At 40.1% G+C, this 26,284-nt stretch overlaps 2 protein-coding genes and 1 non-coding gene across 10 annotated transcripts in view; 2 read left to right on the plus strand and 1 right to left on the minus strand.

The window, feature by feature from the left end:
• Window positions 1-25,483, plus strand: TERF2 (telomeric repeat binding factor 2). Of its 2 annotated transcripts, none has more exons than XM_086689046.1 (10): window positions 1-411; window positions 515-610; window positions 1,268-1,398; window positions 11,358-11,444; window positions 12,503-12,649; window positions 14,845-14,951; window positions 16,278-16,670; window positions 21,467-21,552; window positions 23,578-23,618; window positions 24,137-25,483. In XM_086689046.1, exons 1-10 carry the CDS (start codon window positions 33-35, stop codon window positions 24,293-24,295), a joined length of 1,626 nt encoding a protein of 541 aa, XP_086545172.1. In that variant the 5' UTR covers window positions 1-32; the 3' UTR covers window positions 24,296-25,483. The 2 variants fall into 2 exon arrangements, with proteins under 2 accessions (XP_086545172.1, XP_086545171.1); XM_086689045.1 differs by having other exon boundaries at window positions 2-411; window positions 23,575-23,618.
• NIP7 (nucleolar pre-rRNA processing protein NIP7) overlaps window positions 1-26,284 on the minus strand; it is a 73,627-nt gene that overhangs the window by 36,390 nt on the left and 10,953 nt on the right. The window contains exon 5 of one of the 7 annotated variants that reach the window (XM_086689050.1): window positions 604-1,009. The exons of 5 other annotated variants lie outside the window; for them this stretch is intronic. In XM_086689050.1, the coding sequence (XP_086545176.1) occupies window positions 866-1,009 (144 nt within the window). In that variant the 3' untranslated portion in view covers window positions 604-865. Of the gene's footprint in view, window positions 1-603; window positions 1,010-13,850; window positions 14,648-26,284 lie in introns of those variants that run through there. One more of the 7 variants, XM_086689056.1, reaches the window with a different exon arrangement.
• Window positions 2,512-2,584, plus strand: TRNAK-UUU (transfer RNA lysine (anticodon UUU)). The gene has a single exon. It is a non-coding gene; the product is annotated as a tRNA-Lys (tRNA).

A 26,284-nucleotide genomic window follows, 5' to 3' on the forward strand; every position in this document is an offset into this window, starting at 1 on the left:
GCCCGCGGGAGGCTAGAAACGCAGTCCGTGTCATGGCCGCGGGAGCCGGGACGGCAAGCCCCGCTTCCGGCCCGGGCGTTGTGCGTGACCCGGAGGCGTCACAGTCGAAGAAGCGGCCCGGCCGGGAAGGCGGGGAGGGCGCGCGGCGATCGGACGCGATGGCGGGAGGAGGCGGGAGCAGCGACGGCAGCGGGCGGGCGGCAGGCCGGCGGGCGTCCCGCAGCAGCGGGCGCGCTCGGCGGGGGCGCCAGGAGCCGGGGCTGGGGGGCGCCGCGGAGCGGGGCGCGGGGGAGGCACGGCTGGAGGAGGCGGTCAACCGCTGGGTGCTCAAGTTCTACTTCCACGAGGCGCTGCGGGCCTTTCGGGGTAGCCGGTACGGGGACTTCAGGCAGATCCGGGACATCATGCAGGGTGAGGGCCGGACCTAGGGAAGGAGGCTGGCCGGGGAAGGGGATTTGTGGGGCCCGGGTGTCGGGGCTGGGGGTCGCCGAGCCAACGATGTCTTCTTTCCTAGCTCTGCTTGTCAGGCCCTTGGGGAAGGAGCATACCGTTTCTCGGCTGCTGCGGGTTATGCAGTGCCTGTCGCGCATCGAAGAAGGGGAAAATTTAGGTATGGCAATTTTTGTGTTCTCAGGGCATACTAATTTAGGGTTACGTTGTTGTTTTCCAACTTATGTCCAGAACTGAAGGATTCGGGGTGAAGGTGCACTACTATGTCTCGATCACGGTGATCTTTTTCCTTCTAAAATGAGTCTATTCCCTGGGTTTAGTTTTCTCCAGTTAAGATTCTCGTCTGCTTTTCTATTTTTTATTTCCTCCCACCTGTTTCTTGCTTGCCCCAACTTTTGCGATCTAATGAGTTATGTTAAGATGGCCAAATTTTTCCCGGTAGAATGTTTTCCAGAGTATAAGCACTTTTTTTTTTTTTTTTTTTTAATTGAACTTGAGAGCTGTTAGCAAAACTGTCTCCAGTTTCTGGTCGCTTGTATCTGAGGAGGATGTGTGTACCCTGAAATTTGAGATGCAAATACATGGGTTAAAAAATAAATTTTTACCTGTCTTGAAAATTAAAAAATAGTCACTTCAAATTCATTGGCTTGAATTTGAACTCTTAATATGTTTGTAAGCTTGTAGCCAATCTGTTAGCAAGTTAAATGCAAATGTTACCATATTTACATGTGTCTTTTCAGATAAACATGTATTTTGGACATGTTGTTTCTGCTTCTTATAAAATCTCTTAAAGCGAAAACTGTGCTCTTTGTCCTAGACTGTTCCTTTGATATGGAGGCTGAGCTCACACCACTGGAATCAGCTATCAATGTGCTGGAGATGATTAAAACGGAATTTACACTGACAGAGGCAGTGGTGGAATCCAGTAGAAAACTGGTCAAGGAAGCTGTAAGGCTCTGTATTTATTTCTTTTTTTTCTTTTGACAAAAATCAGATGTCTTTGAGCATACCAATGCTTATCTTTTCTGTGTGACGATGGAGAGAGCAAGTGAACATATTGAAATGTAGACACACACAGATGTTATATCTCTTCAGGTGACCCCTTCCCAGGTCAGGCTTGGAAAGTGTTAATGGCAGGTACGCTGCTTTTGTAATTTTGGTTGCTTTCCTTGTGGCCTTGGCAGAAGAGGCAATACAAAGGAAATGGGTTGGCATTGAAGACTGACATTTTGGAGGTTATTACACCATTCAGGAGCATCATGAAAGGGCTAGAAGTAACAGGCCTAGGATTTGGTCATCCTTGTTTATAATAAACCAAAGAGGATAACTGGGGCCTTGAGAAATGTGGGACTGACTTTGAAGAGGAACATTGCCTTTGAACAAACAGAATCAAAGGTGCTGGGATAATCAGCCAGTTAGAAAACCAGTAATGGTAGAAGGCTGGCATAGCCAGTGTTCTTAACAAGGAAAAACCTACTGGGGTATCTAGGAACTTGAGTGTGTGTGTCATGGCTCAGCTAGCTTCAGATAGTAGAACTTACTTAAAACACAACAGGCAGTGGAAACCCGTCAGAAAAAAACCAAGGCTGCGGGCGGGGGGGTGGTGGTGGTGGAAGCAGATGTGGAGGTGGGGAGTGAAGAATTAACAGCTGAGCATTGCCTTGGTGGTGGAAAGTAAGGAAACTGTTAAGAAAAGGATCCTTAAAACATAGGATCTCAGGTAGGGGTGTGGAGATAAAACTTTGCTTAAGCAAGGAAGACTTTCTGTCCTTTGGCTGTGTGCTGGGTACTTAGGTACCCTGTTAAAAAAGACAACTAGTGTGTGTGAGGTACAGATATTTATTCAATTAAGGAGCTACTTTTGGTTTTGGAGAGAATGCTCAGAGAATCCAAATTCCAAAGAGGAATAATTCCAAGAATAGATTTTTAGTATAGGTAAGTCAAGTTTGTGATGGAGGGACAATGTCAGAGAAGACATATTAGCAAAGGAGGAGAAATCTATGCCTACTTTCAGAATAGCTAAAGATCTTTTGAATGGGAAGAAATGGTACACCATTGCGTGCCTGGCTGGCTCAGTCAGTAGAGCATGAGACTTTTGATCTCAGGGTTGTGAGTTCGAGCCCCATGTTGGGTATAGAGATTACTTAAAAATAAAATCTTTAAAAAAAAAAAAAAGGAAGAAATGGTACCAGTTCAAAATAATTCATGTAATTCCTGTTAAGTTAGGTAGCAGATTCAGAAGTGCAATTCCTTTAAAACACAAGAGCTACATAGATTTATTTCTGTCCCTTCTTCTGGAAGAGTATTTGTGGGTTTCATCTGCATATTTGTTGTTTTATTATTATTTTTTTTAAGTTTATAGATCACATTTGGGGGCTTCCTTAGGAAAAATCTATTAGCGAAATGCAAATGACCTTAAAACTGTCAACCATACTCTTATGTTGACCTTGTTCTTTTCCATTTTCCATCAGGTACCAGATTTCTTGTTATACTCACTGTATTAAACTGTTATTGCTGTGGACCAAATACCGCAAAATTTAGCAGCTTAAAACAGTTAATATGATCTCTCATTTTCCAAGAGTCAGGAATCTGATAGTGGTTCAGCTGAGTGCTTTTGGCTTGAGGTCTCTCATGAGATTATAGTCAGGCTGTCCGCTAGGATTGCAATCATCTCAAGACTCATCTGGGGTTGAAGGATCTATTCTCATGCTCACTCACGTGGTTGGTTGTTAGCAGGACTCACTTCCTTGCTGGTTGTTAGGTAGAGACTTCAGCTCCTCGCCTCTCTGCAGGGCTGTTTACGGTGTGATGGCTTGCTTCCTTTAGAGCAAGTGATCCAGGAGAACAAGAGCCCAAGACAAAAGCTGCAGTCTTTTATAACCTAATTTCACAAGTATCATCACTTGTGCCATATGCTGTTGGTCACACAGACCAGACCAACTATGGATTAGTGTGTAATGGGACTGTGCAGGGTGTGGGGATCACTGCAGGGCATTTTAGAGGCTGGCTACCACAATTACCTTGAACTCTTATTCAGTGATACTGTATCACTTGCCTCCTAATTTCTTATTAAAAATTTTTTCATTTAGATTCCTAGAATCTGTTAATGGTCATCTTTGGGGAAATGCCATGGAGTACCTAGGCTCATTGAAGCTTTTTGATGCATTTTCAGCTTTTTGTAAAGTTTCACAACATTCATTTAAATGTCTATTAAATTTTTGTTCAAGTTTATCAAATAGGTTATTTGTTAAGTTAGAACTTTTCATTGTATGATGTAGGCATTTCTACAGGTCTGTGGTACCCCTTCAGGAATCAAAAAACTATTTTCATAAACAATGCCAAAACATTAGTTGACTTTCTGTGCATTGACTGCACTAATGGTGTAAAAGCAGTGATGGGTAAAATTGCTGGTATCTTGGCATGACTAAGGTGGTGGTAACCTGTAGAGTAGCCTTTGGAGTTTTCATTGCCACATTCTTGCAGTTTAAATAACAAATAAAAGCCAGTTTCAACTTAGAAGATCACTGATAAAGCAGTAAAATTATTAATTTTATTAAATCTAGACCCTTGAGCAAAGATCTTTTCAGTATTTTGTATGACAAAGTAGGAAGTTTGCTCAAAGCATTTCTGCCATATACCAAAACTTGATGGTTGGCCTCAGGAAATCACTTGTGTGACTGTTTGAGTTGCATGCTGATCTAGCACTTTTTTAATGGAATGAACACCTTTCTTTTTTTTAACTGAAAAGAACTGACACATTTTGGCTGTTTAGGTGTGGGCATTTGGCAGTCATTTTCTTGTAAAAGAGCAAAGGGAATTTGTCACTTCAGAGAAAACACTGATAGTATTTGTTGCCATTGATAAAAACTGACGCTTTCAAGTAAAAATTAAAATTCTAGAAAACTGGTATTGATGTGCCTGACAGCTTCCCAAATCTTAGATTTTTCTGATAAGATTGATGGTGATTATTAATATTGGTTATTTTCAAGGTATTTTTAATGAATGTGTCAACATTTGGAAGATCTACATAATTCAGTAAATAAATATTTTCCAAATGGCCAATGCAATATATTATAAAATCATTCATGGGTAAAAGAGCCATTTAAAATGCAAGATAGACTAACAGATTTTAATGTAACAGATGATGAAAAGTTCACTTGCCCAAGTTTGGTGTAGAATCAAAGAAGATTATCCACAATTTTCTCAAAGGTCTGTTAAAAATACTCCTCCCTTTTCCAACTTCATATCTATGTGAGGATGGAGTTTTTTAGTATATTTTAACCAAAACAACACATCACATCAATATGAATGCAGAAGCAGATATGAGAATCCAACTTTCTTCTATTAAGCCAGATATTAAGGAGATTTGCCAAAATGTAAAACAAGGCCAGCTTTCTCATTAGACTTTTATCTTAGAAAATACAGTAATTTTTCATAAAGATATTTATATTAACCTGCAATGAGTTTGTTGTTTTTAATGAATTAATAAATATTTAAAATTTTTGTTCTATATTTGTAATATATTTCTATAACCCACAAAAACAAGTTCTTTGGGGTCCTCATTAACATTTAAAAGTATAAAGGAATCCTGGGGCGCCTGGGTGGCTCAGTCGGTTAAATGTCCGACTTTGGCTCAGGCTATGATCTCACGGTTTGTGAGTTCAAGCCCTGCGTCAGGCTCTGTGATGACAGCTCAGGGCCTGGAGTCTGCTTCGGATTCTGTCTCCCTCTCTCTTGGCTCCTCCCTGCTCACACTCTGTCTCTCTCTCAAAATAAATAAAGATTAAAACAAAAAAACGTATAAAGGAATCCTGAGACTAAAAAGTTTGAGAACTGCTTCTGTAAGCTGTTAATGGTATTGAGGCTAAATTGGTTTTCTCTTCATAACTGAAAGATTCCTCAGGTTTCTGTGGAGAACAGCAGAGAGTAACATGTATGGTATATTATTGGGAAAGCATTTATTTGTTGCTTTTTGCTGTGTATCATTCTCCCCTGCACCTTTGGTAACAGCACTTTTTCTTTTGAGGCCTTACCCAATTTGGAGGAGGGGGGGCTGGGTGCATAAAACACACTCTTTAAGTACCTTAATTTTTGAAATAAAAAGCTTTGTCAGAGCTTTTTGAGTATTCCTGTTTCCCACAACAGCCTGGTTTCTTTCTGAGTTTTTTTCTTTAGCCTTTCTTCCCTTCTGTGAGTTTTGGTTTTCTCTTTCTATGTGCCTTCTGCGATTTACTGCCCGCGCCCCGCCCCCCCCCCCCCCCCCCCCCCTGCTGTTGCCCAATATAAACTCATCTTGCCTGTATTGAAAATCTGTGCTTGGAATTTCCTTTTTATTTAAGTTAGCCAGAGACCATTGCTATTGCTTACACCCTAAGAACCGTAGAGATATATACATAAGCAAAGAAATTATACTGCTTTCTGAAAACTTTCAAGTGAAAAAGCAAGAGTTCATTTCTTTAAAACAAACAAACAAAAAACTTTCCAGGAAATTAAAAATAGATTTAAAAGATAAGCTCATAGCACAAATGTTGGAGGCAGACTTTTAATTTAGATTTTGAAAGCATTCACATTTCCTTTCTTATTTTACAAAGTAAATATAGTAGGACCTGGTTCTAATTCTGGAAAAGACAGAGTAACCATATTCTCTTCTGTCTTACTTAATGCAAGTCTAAGTCCTGGACAGATTGTGTGGAGCACCTATCTGACAATTCAAAAATGTAAATGATAGTAAGCAGGTGGGGAAGAAGACGAGAATTTGAAGGTCCACCAACTGGTGATGAGTAGCTGACCACTTTTTCCTTCTCTGTTACCACCTAGCCTGGACTTGAAGGCTCCCGAAACCTAGAAGTGCACTCTAGGTGGGAAGAGAAAGAACTCCAAGAAAGGCTTTCTCTGGCCTGAGGAGCAAGAAAGAGATCTCCTGAGGGTCAGGGAGGGTGGGAAAAATCCCAGGCTTTTTTTTCTCCCTTCTCTCCTGCCCCAGCACCCAGGCAATACTGCACTGGTGGCAGCAGTGGCCCAGTGATGACACTGGCAGCAGGGCTGGCACCTAAAACTGAAGGAAGAGAACCCTTTCTCTTTTAGCAGTGGAGCTGTAATCCCTAGAATGCAGAGCAAATTCCACTGCTTCTTTACTGTCTATCCTGCTGCTTGCTGTGGATGCAGATGCAGTGTATAGCACAGTGGGGAAACTAAACCCCAGGAATGCAAGGCTGGTTTGAAACTTGAAAATCAATCAGTGTACTCCACTCTATTAGTCTAAAGAAGAATAAAACATATGATCTTTCAATTGATGCAGAAAAGGCATTTAACAAAATTCATTAGTTCCTGATAAGAACACTCAGCAAACTAGGAATAGAACTTTCTCAACCTGATAAAAGACATCTACGGAAAACCTATAGCTAACATCATCCTAGATGGTGGAGGATAGAATGCTTTGTGCTTATAATCCAAAACAAGGCAAGGATGTCCATTCTCACTGTTTCCATTCCATGTTATACTGGAAGACCTAGCCAGTGCAGTAAGTCAAGAAAAAGAAATAAAAGATAACAGACTGGAAAGGAAGGAAAAAAACTGTCCCTATTTGCAGATGGTAGGACTGTCTATATGGAAAATCCCATACAATATACTAAAAAGTCTATAAGTAAGTATAGCAAGATTGGAGGATATAAAATCAACATACAAAAATTATTCATATGTCCAGTATATATTAGCAGTGAATGACTTGAAATTATCAAAACAGTGCCATTTATAATAGCTCCCAAAAAGAAGAAAAATAAATACTTAAGTATATGTCTAGTAAAACATGGGTAGGATCTTTATGTGGAAAAACACAAAATGCTAATGAGAGAAATCAAGACCTAATACATAAAAAGGCACACCACGTTCATGGACTGGAAGACAATATAGTTAAGAGGTCAGTTCTCTCCAGGCAATGGAATGAAGACCCCAATGACTATAGTACTAAATAACCAAAACAATTTTGTAAAAGAAGAACAAAGTGGAGGACTCACTACACAATTTTAAGACTTACTATAAAGCTGCTCAGGACTATAAACATAGGTTAATGGAACAAGAGTCCAGAAATAGGCCTATACAAATATAACCTTCATTTTTGACAAAAATTTGAAAGAAATGCAATGGAAAAGGTATTCAACGGAAAAGGATAGTCTTCAACAAATGATACGAAACAGCTGGATGTCCACATGCAAAAAGTGAACCTTGACCTAAAACTTACAAAAATTAATTCAAAATAATCTAAATGTAAAATGTAGGTACCTGGGTAGTTCAGTCAGTTGAGCAACCAACTCTTGATTTCAGCTCAGGTCAGGATCCCAGGGTCCTGGGATTGAGCCCAGCTGTGCTGAGCGCAGAGCCTATTTAAGATTCTCTCACTCTCAACCTCTGCCCCTCTCCCCCACTCATGTGCATACACTCTCTCTCAAAATAAAAAAATTAAAATAAATGCAAAATGTAAAGCTGTAAAACTTAGAGGAGAACATGAAAGAAAATCTTTATGTCTTGGACTCAGACAAAAATTCTTAGCTATGACACTGAGCATGATACATAAGAGGAATTTTTTTTTAACTATATTTATTTCGGGGCACCTGGGTGGCTCAGCTGGTTAAGTGTCTGACTTCAGCTCAGGTCATAATCTCATGGTTCGTGGGTTCGAGCCCCATGTTGGGCTCTGTGCTGACAGCTCGGAGCCTGGAGCCTGCTTGGGATTCTTGTGTCTCCCTCTCTCTCTCTGCCCCTCCCCTATTCGCACTCTGTCTCTCAAAATAAATAAACATTAAAAAAAAAATTTTTTTTTAACTTTATTTTGAGAGAGCACCCGTGCAAGTGGGGGAGGGGTAGAGAGAGAGAATGAAAGAGAATCCCAAGCAGGCCCTGTGCTGTAAGTGCAGAGCCCGACACAGGGCTAAGAGGAAATTTTGATAAGAGGAAATACTGGTAAATTGGACTTAACAAGAATTTAAAACTTTTTTTCCAAGCAAAACACTTAAGAGAATGAAGACAAGCCACAGACTGGAATATTTACAAATCACTATCTGACAAAGGACTTGTGTTCAAAATATATAAAGAAGCCTCAAAAAAAAAAAAAAAAGCACCATTTAAAAAATGGGCAAAAGTCTCCTCAAAGAGAATGTACAAATGGCACATAAACACATGAAAAGATGTTCAACATCATTTAGTCAATAGAGAAATACCAATTAAAATCAGTGAATACAGGACATACTATTAGAATAGCTCAACTTCAAAAAATACACTAATGATGTGGAGCAACTGGAACTCTCACACATTGCCAACGGGAGTGCAGAATGGTATACCCACTCAGGAAAACAGTTTAGCCATTTCTCATATAAAGTTAAACATACATTTTCTGTATGACCCAGCAATCCCACTTGTGGTTATTTACTTTAGAGAAATGTTATGTTTACCCCAAAACTTGTACATGAAGGTTTTAGCATCTATTCATAATCACCAAAATTTGCAGACAACCCAAATATCCTTCAGCAGGTGAATGGATAAACAAAATGTAGTACAGTAGCCCCCCCCCCCCCCACCCGTATCCATAGTTTCACTTTCTGCAGTTCCGTTACCCACAGGCAACTGTGGTTGGGAAGCAGATGATCCTCCTGACATAGTCAAAAGGCAGAAAGCCAGTAGTAGCCTACGGCTAAGTCTTGATACTTACATCATTCACCTCATTTCATGTCCTCACATAGGCATCTTACCATTTCACATCACAAGAAGGGTGAATACAGTACAATAAGATATTTTGAGAGACCACATTCACATAACTTTTACTATAGTATATTGTTACAGTTCTCATTTATTGTTGTTAATCTCTTACTGTGCCTAATTTATAAATTAGACTTTATAGGTAAGTATGTAGAGGAAAGGGGAGGGAGGACTACAATAAATTCATACAATGGAATACTACTCAGCCATAAGAAAGAAAAAAACTATATAGATGTTATAACAACATAGATGGATCTCAGAGGCATTTATACAGAGGGAAAGAAGCCAGTCTCAGGGCTACAGCCTCTAAAAAATAAGTGCCACATACTGTATGAGTCGATTTATATGACTTTTTTTTTTAATTAAATTTTAGTTAACATACCAGACAATATTGGTTTCAGTAGAATTCATTGATTCATCACTTACATACAACATCCAGTGCTCATCACAAGTGCCCATTTTAATACCCATCACCCATCTAGCCCACCCCCGACCCATTTATGACATTCTTGGAAAGATGAAACTGAGAAGATCATTGGTTGCCAGGGGTCAGGGATGGGGAGGGGTGACTAGAAAAGTAGCACAAGGGAGGTTTTTGGATCCATGGTTTTTGTGTCCTCTGTGGTCATTACAGGATTCAGTAGGTGTTTTTAAATTAAGAACACTACACCCCCCAAAAAGTTCATTTTACCGTATGCATGTTAAATAAAATTTAAAAACATGATAGGATCTAAATGATTTTATACAAAGTAAAACCTTTGAATTCTTCAAGAAAGTTCAGTATAAGTATAGTTATTCTGCGGAAAATGATGTAAAAGCAAATGTGGTCATGACTGAAATGAAAAGACCTACTTTGTACCTTCCTTGGGCAGCAAGAATTTATATATGGTTGTGCCTGCTATTCAAGAGCATTTGAATTTGTATGTATATAGTATATGTATATGTATACAGTTTCCTTTGTATGCTGAGGACAGAATCACCAGAGATTAATACTGAAATCCCCTTGCTATTCCTCCTTCTCTTCATCTGTATCTCCTTCAGTTTTTCTCTGAAATGAAGATTGAAAATATCTGTGGACGAGTTTTCCTTACCGTGTGTGTGTGTGTGTGTGTGTGTGTGTGTGTGTGTGTGTGTGTGTAATATGTTTCTTATACCTCTCTTTGACACAGGATTTAGAGTAGCTACTTTATTCTGTAAGATAACTCCAAATGCTCCCAACTTTCCCCTGGCTTTTCTAATTAAAAAAAAAAAAAAAAAAAATGTACACATATATTTTTAAAATATCCCTTGGGGTGCCTGGCTAGCTCAGTCAGTGGAGCATGTGACTTTTGATCTCGGGGTTGTGAATTTGAGCCCCACATTGGGTGTAAAGATTACTTAAAAAATAAAATCTAAAAAAAAAAAATCCCTAAAAATTTTTGATCACTGTCATTTTACCTCTGCATATCTTTTCTTGGGGTTTCTTTATGAAAGGACTCTTCTTTTGCTCTGTAGCTGATGAGACTTTTTCATTCTGCCGGGAATTTTGCCCCTTTTGTGTGTTACATGTGGATGCATTGGATTTGTTCATCTCAGTAATTTCCTGTACACTTTTAACTGGAGTTGCCAGCTGGGGTTTTACGGTAGTGAGAGGCTGTGTTGGTTCTCCTACAGAAATGGCCTCAGGCCTTTCCTGAATGGAGAGCCGAACCCTATGGTCAGCAAATGGCTTTTTCCCCCCCAACAGTCTATCATCCCCACTCTGTCCCCATCATTATATCAAAGCTTTGCATCCAAAAAGAACAGATCCAATTGTTCTGGGGACCTGGAATGACTCCTGTCCATTTTGCTTTTCCTTGGGAGGCCCTATTCAATTTGGGTAAATGGTCTGTAATCCAGAGGATCAGATTTTGCTTTATCAGCTATTTTTTAAAAATCCAGTGTAATGTTGAAAATCTACTACCCTACACAATGAAAGAAGAGTGCTTACAGTTGTTCATAATGCCTGAGCAGTGACTGTTAGTTTTTAAGTACAGGAATTTGATAGATTGTGAAAAATTTCTTGGGTAAATAAGGCTCACTTTTACTTTTTAGTAGTTTATTTTAGTACCTGATTTTCTGATTACTCCTGTCATTATTACAACAGTTAAAAAAAAAAAGGTTTTTTTCCCCTTTTGTAGGCTGTCATTATTTGTATCAAAAACAAAGAATTTGAAAAGGCTTCAAAAATTTTGAAAAAACATATGTCCAAGGACCCCACAACTCAGGTAAATTTGATATACTTTTGCTTCCCTGACTTAAATCCGTCTCATTGTTTTTTGTGGGGAAACAGGGAAAGGGTTCTTTGTCAGGAATGTAATTTAAATATTTGGCATCCTTAGCATGTTGTCTTTTATATACGGGATAAAAACATTGTGAGATTGACTTTTCAAAATTTATTTTGTATTGTACAAATTTACCTAAATTATTTTCTTGCCCATTTCTGTCTGGTTTGTGGCAGAACTTTATTTAAGTGATCAGCACCAGGTATTAAGCTATCAACTTCGGGTAACGCTCCTAACTTTATTTACATAAATGCTGATTCTGCAGACTTGAGAACCAGCCTTGGTGAGGACTTAACTCCTCTATTTTCTGGTGTCAAAAGCTCTGTTGGTGCCCTGCTCTTTTTTTTTTTTCTTTCCTTTGTAAATCTAAATTTTAGTTTTTGAAAAGGTAATACATGTACATAATAAAATTCAAAAAGTACAACAAAAGAGCTTAGTGAAAATTCTCTTATCTCTTGACTTAGCCACTTCATTCATCTCCTCATAGACAACCAGTGTTTTTTTTTTTTCTTTTATCCTTTCAGAGATAGTCTAGCCTATGCATATGCAAGCAAACAAGCCTATGTGTGTGTATACAGAGATACATACATATATCCATTCTTCCTGCTCTTCCCATATATACCTGTGAGCATATTCTACACACTAATTTGAGCATTTTGTAAATTGCTTTTTTCACTTAATATATCTTGAAGGTCATTCTATATTAGCACGTAAGGAGCTTCTTCATCCTTTTTTTCCTTAAGTTTAAAAATCTTTATGTAAATGTGTAAAGGTACTTTAGATCCTAAGTTCTTCGTATTTTTTTATAGCTACATACTAACCCATTATGGCTGATCCATAATTTATTGCCCTGTTCTTTATGGTAGGCTCCCCTTCCTATATATGAACACTCATGGCCATTGACAGCATTTGAAAGTCGATAGTGTTGTCTCAACTCACCATCACTGAATTTTTACTAGAGTTCTCCTTTCTTATGTTGCAAATATCGGTCCTTTGTGTAGAAGCTGAGAAATGATCTCCTGAACATTATCCGTGAGAAGAACTTGGCCCACCCTGTTATCCAGAACTTTTCCTATGAGACCTTCCAGCAGAAGATGCTGCGCTTCCTGGAGAGTCACCTGGATGACGCAGAGCCCTACCTCCTCACGGTGGGGCTTGGCCTTCTCTTCCCGTAACTGTGATGTGGCCTTGAGGATGTGCAGGCAATTAGAAAAGGACAGCTCTTTTTAGAAGTGAAAAGAGTAAATGTGTGTAAAAGACTTTTGATTTATATGCACTGTCTTCCTTAATTAAATGCCTTAAATATACAGAAGCGGAGATTCTGACAGAGGTACATGGAACGTACCTGGTTTCCTTCACCTTCCATTTATACCTCCTACATGTGATTAATCTGTTGTGGTTAAAGTAGGGGAACACTTGAAATGAGTGGTGGTTCCCAAAGGAGATGAAATTTGAGTTCAGTTCGGGAGCAAGAGTGGTTTGGTAGATACAGTATAGTAGGGTTATTAGGAGGAAGGAATAACTGGAGAAGAAAGGTGTGATGAGAAGTATGATAAGGCATAAACTAAATGAAGACGTTCTTTAATTGGATCAAAGTGATCAGCATAAAGAATGGCAGCAGTGAGGGTCAGGACAGCATGTGGAAGAATAAGAACCTAGTGTGTCCTATAGGGTGGCCTGTGATATTGGAAAACTGAGTGAGAGGGTTTTGTTTTGGTTTGATTTTGGTTTTAAATCACCAACATCTGAGAATATCTTAGCTCAGGGAGGCTGGCTGATTCAGTCAATAGAGCACATGACTCTTGATCTTGGGGCTGTGAGTTCAAGCCCCATATTGAGTGTAGAAATTAGTTAAAAGTAAAATCTTGAAAGAAAGAGGGGCGCCTGGGTGGCGCAGTCGGTTAAGCGTCCGACTTCAGCCAGGTCACGATCTCGCGGTCCGTGAGTTCGAGCCCCGCATCGGGCTCTGGGCTGTGGCTCAGAGCCTGGAGCCTGTTTCCGATTCTGTGTCTCCCTCTCTCTGCCCCTCCCCCATTCATGCTCTGTCTCTCTCTGTCCCAAAAAAAAATAAATAAACGTTGAAAAAAAAAATTTATAAAAAAAAGAAAAGAAAGAAAGAAAGAAAATATCTTAGCTCATAACAGTAGATCTGCCAGGCCCATATTAGACTAGTGTTAGGTGTCCTAGCAGTCATTTGGCAGATGTGAAATTATCTGTAAAGCAGATAGTTTGGAATATTCAGGGAGCAAGTGTCAGGATACTTGAGCCTGGCCTGGGGTCCTTTATTTTGTATTCCAGATAACTGGAAAAATAACCTTCTACTGTTGGGGGGGGGGCGGGGGACAAAACTTTGTTCTTTTTTTTTCTTTTTCTCTTTTTTTTTTTTTTTTAAGAGAGAGCATGTGCAAGTGGGGGAGGGGCAGAGGGAGAGAGAGAGAATCCCAAGCAGGCTCCATGCCCAGCGCAAAGCCTGCGTGATCCCAGGACCATGAAATCATGACCTGTGCCGAAATCAAGAGTCAAACGCTCAGATGATTGAGCCATCCAGGCACTGCCCCCTCTTTTTTTTTTTTTTTAAGTAGGCTCCACGCCCAACATGGGTTTTGAACTCATGACCCTGAGATCAAGAGTCACACGCTCTACTGACTGAGCCAGCCAGACACCCTTAGAACTCTCAGTTCTTAAGACACCACTTGTTACAGATATGCATATCTGAAACAGAATGATACTAGACTAATTGGAAATGTATAAAACTTCAGTCAGAGGGAGACAAATGGGCAGTTGTTGTTAGAGCAGGATTGGCCCACTCAGGGCTTTATGTGGTATAAGTAAGGATTTTCAGAGTTAATAGGAAAAACATATTTGTGAAATATGTTTTATAAAAAAATTTATACACAAAGTAAAAGATATTAATATAAGCATTAGTTACCCCAAGTTTGGAAAAAAAAGTTTGACTTTTGTCCATGACCCCAAAAGTATATTTGGCATTCAGAAACTAGATTAGAGATGAGATTGGAAGAATGGAAGAGGAAGTAGAGTCAAATCACATACTTGTTTGTTGTCCAAAAGGTTGAATTCTTGCAGTGTCAAGATGGTCAGCACCACTCAAATTGAGTTCTCCTTTAGTATAGAAAATTGGGAGCCATCTTTTGAGGAAAGAAAAAAGCAAGACATTTGAGATAGTTCTTGTGAATTCTTTCCCTTTGTATGTCCTCCTCTAGTTTATGCCTTGAGTGGATTTATAAGTGAACATGTTTGCATGTTGAGTGTGTACGTTTGTGAAAGAAGAGATTTAATGAAACTCTGTGACTTCCTCTTCCTGATGACATCCTTCTTTTCCCAGATGGCCAAAAAAGCTTTGAAATCTGAGACTGTCGCCTCAGGTACAGTGAAGGAAGATAAACAGCCAGCACCAGAGCCTGTGCAGAAGCCACTCAGAGAACCTGCAAGGTGAGAGGGATGCCCTTTTGTGATCTTGGGTGAAACATAAGGGTAGTCTGTTGGAAGCAGTCTCCTTAGAGTAGAATCAGTTAGTTTCTCCTAGTACTGACATGTTATTTGGTGACTTATACAAGGCAGTGTGGGAGTTACAGAGCACACCTCGGGAAAATGAGAATATTGAAGATGCGATGTCATATCCCTGACAGAAGTTCCTGACTGGTTGTTCCTCAAAGGTTCTTTCCTTCTCTGTTGTCCTGTCCTTGCCTTGCCCATATTCACTCATTACGTCCTTGATCTCTTAATGCACTGTTCAGACTTGTGAATCAGATTCCCAAGACAAGTTGTTAAAGCAGGGGTTACAGGTTTAGATGCCTTTGGGGGCCCAGTAGAAAATGTACAGGAGTACAGGATAATGCATTTCAGAGCATGTGAGTGTGAACCAGAGAGGGCATGCTTTTCAGCTTTGTGTGATTGTTGCAATGTGGAAATGTCCAAGGATGCCCAAACTTCAGTTCAAATTTTTATGTGAGACATCCAGTTTTGTTTTTGTTTTGTTTTTTGACCTTTCCCAGTTTGGGGAGACAATTAGTCCAATTTAAAGAAAACAAAACTTGCATAGGTTAGGCAACAAGACATATCTGTCAGCTGGGTTTGGCTTGTAGGGTGCCAGTTTGCCCTCTCCTAACAGTTTTTAATTTAATTATACCAGTTATTCCAAATCATAGTTGAACTTAACTTTATTATGAAAAGGCAGTTTCTCATTGTTCCAAGACTGGCACACTTCTAACTCTGACAATTCTCAAAATCCCATTTATAAGTGTACTGTAGGAGAAAGGGGGCAGAATGGAGACCAGTCTTTTCCTTCTTTCACATGAGGGTTGAACTGGAGAGCTGGAAGAAGAGTTTAGACTTCAAGGTGAGATTGCTGAATTGTCATTTGGTTGCCCAGACAGACTCGTAGCTATTCGGCACTATACACAGTTCTGACGTAGTTGCTATAGTTCATGCAGACTAAAGGGATTAGCATGCTGGCTAAGGAGGTCTCTTGGAAGAGGAGTGTCATTGGCCCTAGTCCTTTAAGGTTCTCTTACTTGGGAGTTTAAACTCCAGAGTTCAACTTCTATATCATATAAAGCCTCTATTTATGCTTATAAATGGAAGCTTTATAATTAAAGATTGTTTTGAGCAACGTTTTTTTTTTTTTTTTCCCAAATGAAGTGTCCTCAACTTGAGGAGTCCTCTAATTTGAAGCTTCACACTTTGGAAAACTTGTGGCTGTTTGGATGAGCATCAGTAATGGTGAGACTGATCTTTGTATATCTGCTTCATGTGTAGGCAGTTACGGAGTACCCCAACCACCATTGGAATTATGACCCTGAAAGCAGCTTTCAAGACTCTGTCCAGTGCACAAGATTCTGAGGCAGCCTTCTCAAAACTGGACCAGAAAGATCTGGTACTTCCTAATCAAGTGTCTCTGCCATCACCAGCCCTCAAAAACAAGAGACCAAGAAAAGATGAAAATGAAAGTTCAGCCCCTACTGAGGGTGAGGGTGGCTCTGAACTGCAGCCCAAGAACAAGCGCATGACAATAAGCAGATTGGTTTTGGAGGAGGACAGCCAGAGTACTGAGCCGAGCACAGGCCTCGACTCCTCCCAGGAGGTCATCCCGGCATCACCATCCAAGCCCACCGTTCTCAACCAACCCCTCCCTGGGGAGAAGAATCCCAAGTATGAAGACGTTCTTTGTGGCAGTTTGGGGCTGGTTGGTGGTCCTGGTTGGGCCTGGTATTGCTTCCATGAATGAAGTAACTTTCAGCTAAGTTATTCACCACCAAGGCTTGCTCAGACTGCTAGAATGTGACTTGGGAGTGGGGAGTGACGACATAGCCATCCCTGCCAGTTCTGAAGCCCCACCCGTGGGCTTCGAGGCATTGCACTAGGCGTGAGTGAGGATGGAAGGGTTTCAGAGCCTCCTACTCATTGCTGCTTTCATTTTTAGCAAACTTCTGAGTGCCTTGACTACTAAGTATCAGTCTTCCTTGTTAAAAGAAATTTGTTTGAGTTAGGCCACTTTAGACTTTGATCCTTAAAAAGATTTATGAATATTTATAGTTTTGCACCTTCTATGAGTATGTAAGACTTGGCAAACTCAGTAAATATCTCCTAATCTCTCACATTCTGCTAGGCTCTGTGGGGCAGTGGTTAGAATGCTTATATTTTGCTCCCTGTCGTGGGCTGGCTTTTAAGTTTTGCTACCCTTTGTGCTCTCTTGTGGATCCTTCCTCTAAGCAAACTGGTTTGCTTGTTCTGTCTGGAACATACTCTCTTTGTTTCTACTGCTGTACTCTTCTTGCTTCCTCTCATTCCTCACAGTTGGGTTTTCATTCCTCCATTATTGCTTGTGAGAATCCCGTCCCTCCTTCAAAGGGAAGAGAAGCTGATATTGATGAAGTACTTTCCATGGGCCAAGCACTTTTCACATATTATTTTACTGAATCTCTAGAATCCTCACTCTGTAAGTGATATGTTAGCCCCACTTTCAGATGACAAAGGTTTAGAAAAGTTATTAATTTGCCTGAAATCACAAAGCTGAAAAGTGGCAAAGTTGGGCTTTGGGATTTTTAACCCTAATCAGTCTTGACTCAAAAAGTCAATGGCCCATACACCACCTACACCAAGATGCTTCTTAAAATTCTGCTTCTTCCATGAATCTCCCCTGCCAACCCTGCTTTAAGTGATCATCTCACTGGTCACCCAAGGTCATTGCCATCTCTACCACTGCTCTGACATGCATGTGCTAGGTGCCCAGAGAGGCTGTGGCATCTAAATGGTTAATACTCAGGCACAAATCTGCACAATACATACCATTACCTACATTGGGAAGTGAGTGAGTCATTGGCTGGGCAAGCAAATGGAGCTCAACACACTTTTATTCTCATTTGATACATGATCTCCTTTATTCCTTGCAGCAGTCCTCTAAAGCATAGATATTACTGCTATGAACAGATGAGGAAACTGTAGAGAATGCATGATTACAGTGGTTTCATAAATGGGAAGATTCGTGAAGATTTAGACCTGTTTACCTCTCTCACGTGTCAAGCGCATGAAGTTTGAAGGGTATTCTAAAGCAGAGGTTGGCAAACTACAGCTCCTGGGCCAAATGTGTCTGGCACCCACTTCTGGAATTCAGCCACAAACATCACATATGTATTGTTTGTGGCTGCTCTTGATGCTACACTGAGTTGAATAATTGCAACACAGACAGTAAGGCCTGCAAATCTGAAGGTACTCTCTGGTCCTTTACAGTAAAAGCCTGGCTAAAGGATTTGCTCGTGAGGTACCTGGGAGCTCCAGGGAAGAAGAGCTCAGTCTGCTCAGCAAAGTTGTGGGTGGAACAAGCCTTGCAGAGGAGCAAATGTTGAGCTGACCTTGAAGGATGAATAAGAGGTCATCAAGCATATTGTGGGGTGGGGGTTCTAGACAGCAGGGATCTCTTGTATAGTCATGAGAAAGCCTAGTATGCTCCAGAAAACATCATGTATTCTGTATGGCAAAAGAATATAATGCACAGAGAGGATGAAGGGAAGAAATGTGTGGATGGGTAGATGGGCTAGGTCTTGAATTCTTTTTGTATTCTATCAGTCAGAGGTTCTTAAGCTGGGCTTCCTATCACAGTGACCTGTGGGATGTTTAATAAAATAGATAATCCCAGGATCCTGAGTACTGAATTAGAAGGGGCAGGATCTGTAATCTGCTTTTCTAACTATACCCCAGAAAATTCTACTACAGCTAATCTGAGGGCCTGATGAACTACCATGGATGGCTTCTGAATAGGCACTGAGGCAAAGAGATCAGATAGGTGGCTGGAGACTGCTACTGAATGAGTAGTCAGGATCTGGAGGAAGCTGGGCTGGTGGAAATGAAGGCAGGATTAGGGTATATCATCTGGAGGGCAGGGTCACAACTAGTAGATTTTTATATGTCCAATGGCACTTGGCACAGGGCAAATGCTTATTAGCTATTTGTTAACCAAATAAAATAATAATTCTTGGTATCTTGCAATTTAAAGGGTCCTACCCAAAACTTACATAAAAGGCCAGCAAAGGGTTAACATTTTAGGCTTCCTGGCCACTTGTGTCTCTATTGCTTATTTTTGGTTTTGTTTTGTTACAACCCGTTGAATATGTAAAAACCATTCTTAGCTCAAGGATTGTACAAAAACCAGCAGCCAGAGGCTGTAGTTTGCCGACCCCTCTAGACCAGACCCCTCTAGCCCATTCACTGCTCATCAAGTTCTAACTTTACCAACAGGAGCTTAAGGACGAGGAAGTGATGTGACTTGCCTAGGATTACACAGCCACCTCACAGTGAGATGAGGACCGATTTCAGCCCCTTCCACAACAGAAGTTAGGCAAAACCAAACGTGTGTACACAGAATAAGTGTTGCGTTCAAAGGAGGAGCAGGAGGTTACCATAGTGGTCTGTGCAGATTGTCTGAAGGCAGAGTGAACAGACACATAGGTGAAAATGACAGTCCCAGAGGTTAAAATCAGTTTTATCCCAGCATGGGGATAAGCAGGCAGAAAACTAAAGCTGTAATCCTGACTTTTATTTATAAACAGTAATTAACACAGTTAATATCCTGAAAAGGAAAAACATCATGTAATTTTTTTCACTTTGTCTCAAGCAAATTATTCTCAGAAATAATATTTTTGGGGATATGACCCAGCTTAAAAATAAAGTGGATAGTTTACCATTTGTCTCAGCCATGTAGGCAATTTCATAGAAAACTCCTGGAACTCAAGGAATTTTTTCCAAGTCTGTGTACTTCTTAAGTGAACAGCTTTCATTACTCATTTGCAAAATACCTAGCCAGTGTTAAAAATAAATTTCCATTCATAGTTGGGGAAGGAGGCAGAGGTTTGTCTCTGTACTCTGTTGGTCAAGTTTTACAAGTCATTTGATCTATATAAATTCTTCAAAATTAAAATCAGATACTTTACATGTTTGCTTTGTAAAAGATGTTACAGTTCTGAGATCAGATTTGTGCTGTGTTATGTTCCGAGGGCCATTTATTATTAATCAGGTAAACATAGTTAAAGTTGAATAGAAAAGACTGACTACAATTTTCATTTATTCAATAATTCAAGTTTGGAATTATTTCTTTAGCTTTGGGACTTTTTTTGATTACACTCAGGTACTTAACATTTCACTTTTACAGGAAGGATTCTTATTTGCTTACACTCTGATCTTCAGTGGTTTAATTTATTTGCAGCTCTTTGATAATCCTGTTACTACTCTAGCATTTACTTCTCCAGCTCCTGTTAGATTATGTGTTACTGTGCTAGATGTTTGAGGTAGATAAATGAAGATACAGAGCTTGCCTTCAAGGTGCTTATGATTAAGGGGTATGCTGTGAACTGGCTGTTTAAAAAAGTGGAAGCACAACCACAAGAGCAGAGAAGTGGAGGCTTTTTGTGTGTATTGGGGGCCAGGACTTAGGGTGTAAGCTTCATTGGGAATGATGGCCTTAAAAAATGGGTAGAATTTTACTTCGCAGGGAAGGGAATCCCAAGCAGAGGGAAGCATAGAGAGGAAAGAACAGAGCTTATAGAAGGAAAAGAGCAGAAGGCATGGCTGCCGTTTGTGCCGGTGTGGGTGGAGAGAGGAGGCTTTGGTAGCAAGAAATTGTCTGGAGCCAGACTGGAGGATCTTCATTCACCCATACAGGCTTCAATGTTGAGGCAGGGAGAAGCCATCATGGAACAGAGATGAGGTAATTTCAGACTGATGTTCAGGTGGTTTTGGAAGCGGAAGGGGCTGAGGACAGAGACTCCAGTTAAGAGACTAGTGATACTGGTGAAAGGTACCAGTGCTTGGACAAGGGGAATGGAGAGGGAAAAGAATGCAGTTCAGAGATAGGACCAGGGCATGTCTTTGAAGAACTGGGAGCAGTCTGCATGTTCTGGGTTAGAAGAATGCTGAGTGAGACCTTTAAAATGAGAATCCAAACCAACCAACCAAGAACAGGAAAATGAACAGATTTTGAGGGGGACAGTGGTGTATTCATTCATTGCTGAGTTTGAGGGATGATCCTGCAGCCTGTGGGACAATGACATGGAGACGCCTGGCCAGGTCAGGACTTTGGGAATTGTTTTTTTTTATTTTTTTTTTTTCAACGTTTATTTATTTTCTTTGGGACAGAGAGAGACAGAGCATGAACGGGGGAGGGGCAGAGAGAGAGGGAGACACAGAATCGGAAACAGGCTCCAGGCTCTGAGCCATCAGCCCAGAGCCCGATGCGGGGCTCGAACTCACGAACCGCGAGATCGTGACCTGGCTGAAGTCGGACGCTTAACCGACTGCGCCACCCAGGCGCCCCTGGACTTTGGGAATTGTAAATGGATCTCCACTGTGGTCACAGAACAGGGAGGAGTACAGGCCATGAGAGAGCTGAGGGTAAAATATGGGATGACCCTGATGAATCTGTTTTACATCTTGTCCTCTTGTTGATCTCCCCTCAGAGTACCCAAAGGCAAATGGAACAGCTCTAATGGGGTTGAAGAAAAAGAGACATGGGTGGAAGAGGATGAACTGTTTCAAGTTCAGGGTAAGCTAGGACATTCTCCTTGGTCTCCTTGACAGTAGCTGAAGTATAGATGCCTGTTACTATCACATTAATGTTCCAGAAACTGCTTGTCTCCAAACTTGTATAAGTCTAGTAAGTTCCTCATTGTGATTCACGAGGAGTCAGTTTTATGTCCTTTCCCATTAAACGATGGAGACTGTCAAAGCAGCACTTTAAACAGAATTTTTAATTAAAAAAAAATTTTTTTTTAGTAGGCTTCACACCCAAGTTCTCAGGGCTTGAACTCACAGCCCTGAGATCAACAACAGTAGCATGCTCCACCGACTGAGCCAGCCGGGCACCCCATGGTTTTGTTTTAATAAATCCTATATTTAATTCTAGCTGATGTTCTTCCTAAAGTCTTTTAATTAAAGGTAGAAGTGGCCATTCCCTGCATTTCTTGTTTAAGTAAAAAAAATCTCTTACCAGTTTATTTTTTTCCAAAATAAGAAACTTTACTTTTCCATAATTAATATTAAAACTTGTAGCATTTGCATCAGAATATCTCCCACCACATACTTTGCATTCTAATGGAAATATCTTAAGTACTAAAACATAATCTTGGAGATTCTAAAGACTTTGGTAACACAGCAACAACAGTAAACCTGCCAATCCCAATTTTATCCTTAAAAAGTACCTTAATTGGCACAATCATAGTTGGCAAGATCAAGATCACACAGGAAAAGGAAGTAACAGAAAATCAATAAAAGTGGCATAAAATATTTAAAAACAACAGGATCTAAAAGTTCCAGAAAACATCTACTTCCAGTGCAGTCCAGATTTATCAGCTTTAAAATCTGCTTCCACTACAGTATGAAGTACTTCCACGATTTAAAAATAAATAACCTGACTCTGTCTGTAAATATCCCTTTTCCTGAACCACCACCACTGCTGTAGGAAGCACTGCTGGAACAGTCGCATCTGCTGCAGCAGACCTCTAGCAAGTTTCACCTGTGTGCAATTTTGCCTTTTCTTGCAGCTTTTTAATGGCTCTTGTTCGCTTGCAATGGCATGCCTTTTATACTAGTATACCCTCCTATAGCCCTCTGGCCTTTCGAAAAATTATCTTTGTGCATTTTTTTGAGGCCTGATGTCTTTCCTTATGGTGAGAATGTGGAACTTGAGCAGATCTCACATGGTCTCTCTGAGTGGGGAACAATAATTACTATCCTGTTCTTGTTTAAGGCTTACCATCCTGTTCTTGTTAAGATCTTGAACCACACTTTACGTACATAAAATGATCAGGGATTTGAAAATTCTGGCCTACGACAGTAAAATTGTTATTTCAAAGCAGTGGTTAGCAAGGGGTTGTAAAGCAGAAATTATACACACAACATTATAATACACTTCACTTGAACACAGGTTTGAACTGCACGGGTCCACTGACATGCATTTTTAAAAAATAAATACAGTATAATACTGTAAATGTATTTTTCTTAGGATTTTATTTCTTACTTTCTTAACCTTTTCTCCAGCTTACTGTAAGAGTATAGAATATATTACATATAACATGCAAAATATGTGTTAATTGACTGTTTATGTTATTGGTAATGCTTCTGGTCAACAGTAGGCTATTAAGTTTTTGGGGAGTCAGTGTAGATTTTTGACTAGATTGTGGGTTGGGGCTCCTAACCCCCCACATTCTTTAAGGGTCACTTGTATATGTGCATATATTAGAGTTTTAACACAGTCACTCAGTAATTTTAAGAGTCATGTAGGTTTTACTAAAAAGCCTGAAATCCATCATTAACCTTAATTGAATGTCTTTATTGAATGTCTGTCTGTAAACTATTTGCTCTGTAGAGATTCTCATTGGCTGAAATGACTGTTATCTTGTAAACAAAGGACAAAAACAAATTACCATTTAGTGACAGCCTTTCTTCTCTCAATGTTGGGAAATTCCAATTAAGTTTTCCTTTTAAGAACATTTGATGTCTTTTTCTTGTGGTTTGTTCACAAGAGAAAGGTGAACTCTGAAATGAATCTACTTTTAATGTTTTCCAGCAGCACCAGATGAAGAGAGTGCAACCAGTATAACAAGAAAGCAGGTAATTTAAAATGACATTTTCTGACCTTTTCTGGTCGTGTGGATAGAACAAAGGTAAAATAAGTACGCGCACCTCACGGCATACGGTGTATTTCCATGCACCTGGAACATGCATAGGACATAGGATGTTTCCATGCACCTGGAAGAAGGTCTTTCAATTTTCCAAATAATCCAGGATTATTCCAGATAATCCAAAGTAAGTTAAAGGAAGAAATTCTCTGGAAGAAAAACCTAGGAGGACAGAAACCTCTGATACATTTTCCTGACTATGAACAACGTACGTTTGAAGTTTTTAATGCAGAAGTGATTATTAGTTGACGATGAAATGGCAGGACACGGAAAATTATTAAATGTCTAAATCCACAGTGTTAGCTTATCTATATCATGTTTTAAAAACATAAACCCTTCTTTTGGGTTCAGATTACTGTCCTACGATTCGTGAGTTTACCTCTTCATTGTAGGAAAATGTGAATAAGTGGAGAGACAGGTTGTGATAAATATTTTGGTTTTCTTTTGCAGAAGTGGACTGTAGAAGAAAGCGAGTGGGTCAAGGCTGGAGTGCAGAAATATGGAGAAGGAAACTGGGCTGCCATTTCCAAAAATTATCCATTTGTTAACCGAACAGCTGTGATGATTAAGGATCGCTGGCGGACCATGAAAAAACTTGGCATGAACTGAAACAGGCTTTCATTTCCACAGAATTCACAGGAGCATGGTTCCTAATAATAGCCCCTGATAGTCTGTTTTTCTTTCAGAAGCTGGGCTGGGATGAGAATTTTGGGCATCCTCCTCCAACATGGGGGAGGTACCAGTTCTACTTCATTGCTGTTGAAGATCATGGAGCTGAGAAACAAAGCCAAGTCTACCCCATGTCCTTGGCAGAGATGACAGGCACATAGCTTGTATAGTGCCAGAATATCATTAGTATTTCCCTTCTTTAGTGGTTTGCTTGAATTTAAATCCCTGGTAATCAGTAGAACCTTCTCCTAGGAAATGGTGGAGTCTGTTAGGAGCCACTCATGACTCTGACCTGTTAAAACCAGCAACGTGAGCATTATTTGGAGTGAACTTGTTCCAGGTAAAGCTTTGGCCTTCTGATGCAAATGCAAAGGACCTTCATCTGTCAGGAACCCAGGTTGATGAGAGACCAGTCCTGGTGGAATCAGTGTCTCTTTAAAAATTCTTTAGCCAGTTGTAACATCAACATCTAGACCTGACAGCCTTGGCATTTGCTCCCAGTATTTGCTGGGCTAGGCAGGCAGGTTTAACCTCCACCTCTCCTGTGGTTGAACCAGTGTGTTTTTTGGTAAAATGGTGATTGTAGATAAGCGTAGCCCTTTACCCCAGTCCCCCTGCCCAAGTCTCTTCCTTATGCTGGACTTTTAAAGCTTAAAAAAATCTTGACTGAATATAAATGCCTAATTACATTCTTTGTGAAATGGTTGCTTCCGCCTGATTCCCTAATTGTGCTGTGTTAGTGTCTTGCTCTAAACTCAACATTCCCTTCTCCTTTTGTACCGTGTTGTGCTTGCTGTCTCTCTCGGACATCCTTAAAGACTGTCTTTTTGGCAAAAAAAAAAAAAAAAAAAAAAAAAAAAAAAATCAGTAAAGTGTTTTCTGTAATCTTTTTTTAAAATATGAGAACTAATTATTGTCCATAACTTGTAGCACTCTTCATTAAAGTCTTGCTTCTCTCAAATGTTAAGTAGCTATTTAATTCTAGCACAGCACGTATGAGCAGATGGAGGTAGCACCATGTTGAACAATCTTTGCTGAACCATGTTGACTGTGTTAAGAAGCTGATGTCAGCTTGTATTGGGTGTTTCAATCCTTGAAAGCCATGTCCAACAGAGATGTGGAAACTTCCTTTTAATTTGCCCATTTCTTCATATAACATATTTTGGGACAAAATTCCCCCTTTCTCACATTTGAGTGAAAGGCAAGTTGTAAAGAAATGCTACAGTTTTAAAATTCATCCTGTACCTACAAGTTAGAAACTTTATAGAGCTTTTTTATATATTTACATGTTTTGGAATTTAGTATCCTGTTTTCCTATCAGTTAATTCCAAATGAAGCTACAGTGAAAAGGTGAGACCCAAATCCCCATTGATCTGGTTCCCCTAAACAGGGTTAGGATCCAGAAGCTTTTCTCTCCTCCACTCTCACATTATTAGACTCTGCTCTCTAGGTAGAAGAGAGATGTGGGATATATTCAGGGAAGCAGAGTATCCTTATCAGTGTTTCTCAAACTGAGAAATGCATAAGTCCATTAACACTTTTTAATGTAACTTCAGAGGTGTTTTTATGATAGTATTATTGAAATGGGTACACACATAAAACTATGCCTACAGCTTCCATAGAACTATGAAATGTACTGTGAACTGATGATTCTTTTGCTGAATTTAAGTCACTGCTCATGACGTGGGTAGTGTTGGGACTATAGCCGTGACAGGATGTGGGTGGGGGTGCCTGTGCCACCGTGCACTGAGAAGTGATCCCAATCTCTCGCATCTTCACCTTAGCAAGACTGCTGCAAACCACTGTGCCTGAAGGGTATGGTGATGTCACGTAGCCTTTGCTAGACCTGAACACTATTATGAAGTCTGCTCTTTGCCTATTAGCTTTGTGACACTTAAGATATTACCATTTGGAGTCAATGCACTGAAT

Source organism: Puma concolor, chromosome E2 (assembly GCF_028749965.1).
Source record: "Puma concolor isolate L17-30 chromosome E2, mPumCon1.1.hap2, whole genome shotgun sequence".
NCBI classification, from domain to species: domain Eukaryota; kingdom Metazoa; phylum Chordata; class Mammalia; order Carnivora; family Felidae; genus Puma; species Puma concolor.

Coding starts and splice junctions, on each gene's coding strand:
- TERF2 (XM_086689045.1), top strand. CDS start 33: ATGGCCGCGGGAGCCGGGACGGCAAGCCCCGCTTCCGGCCCGGGCGTT. Junction 412..514: donor GATCCGGGACATCATGCAGG/GTGAGGGCCGGA, acceptor CTTCTTTCCTAG/CTCTGCTTGTCAGGCCCTTG. Junction 11,445..12,502: donor CCAAGGACCCCACAACTCAG/GTAAATTTGATA, acceptor TCCTTTGTGTAG/AAGCTGAGAAATGATCTCCT.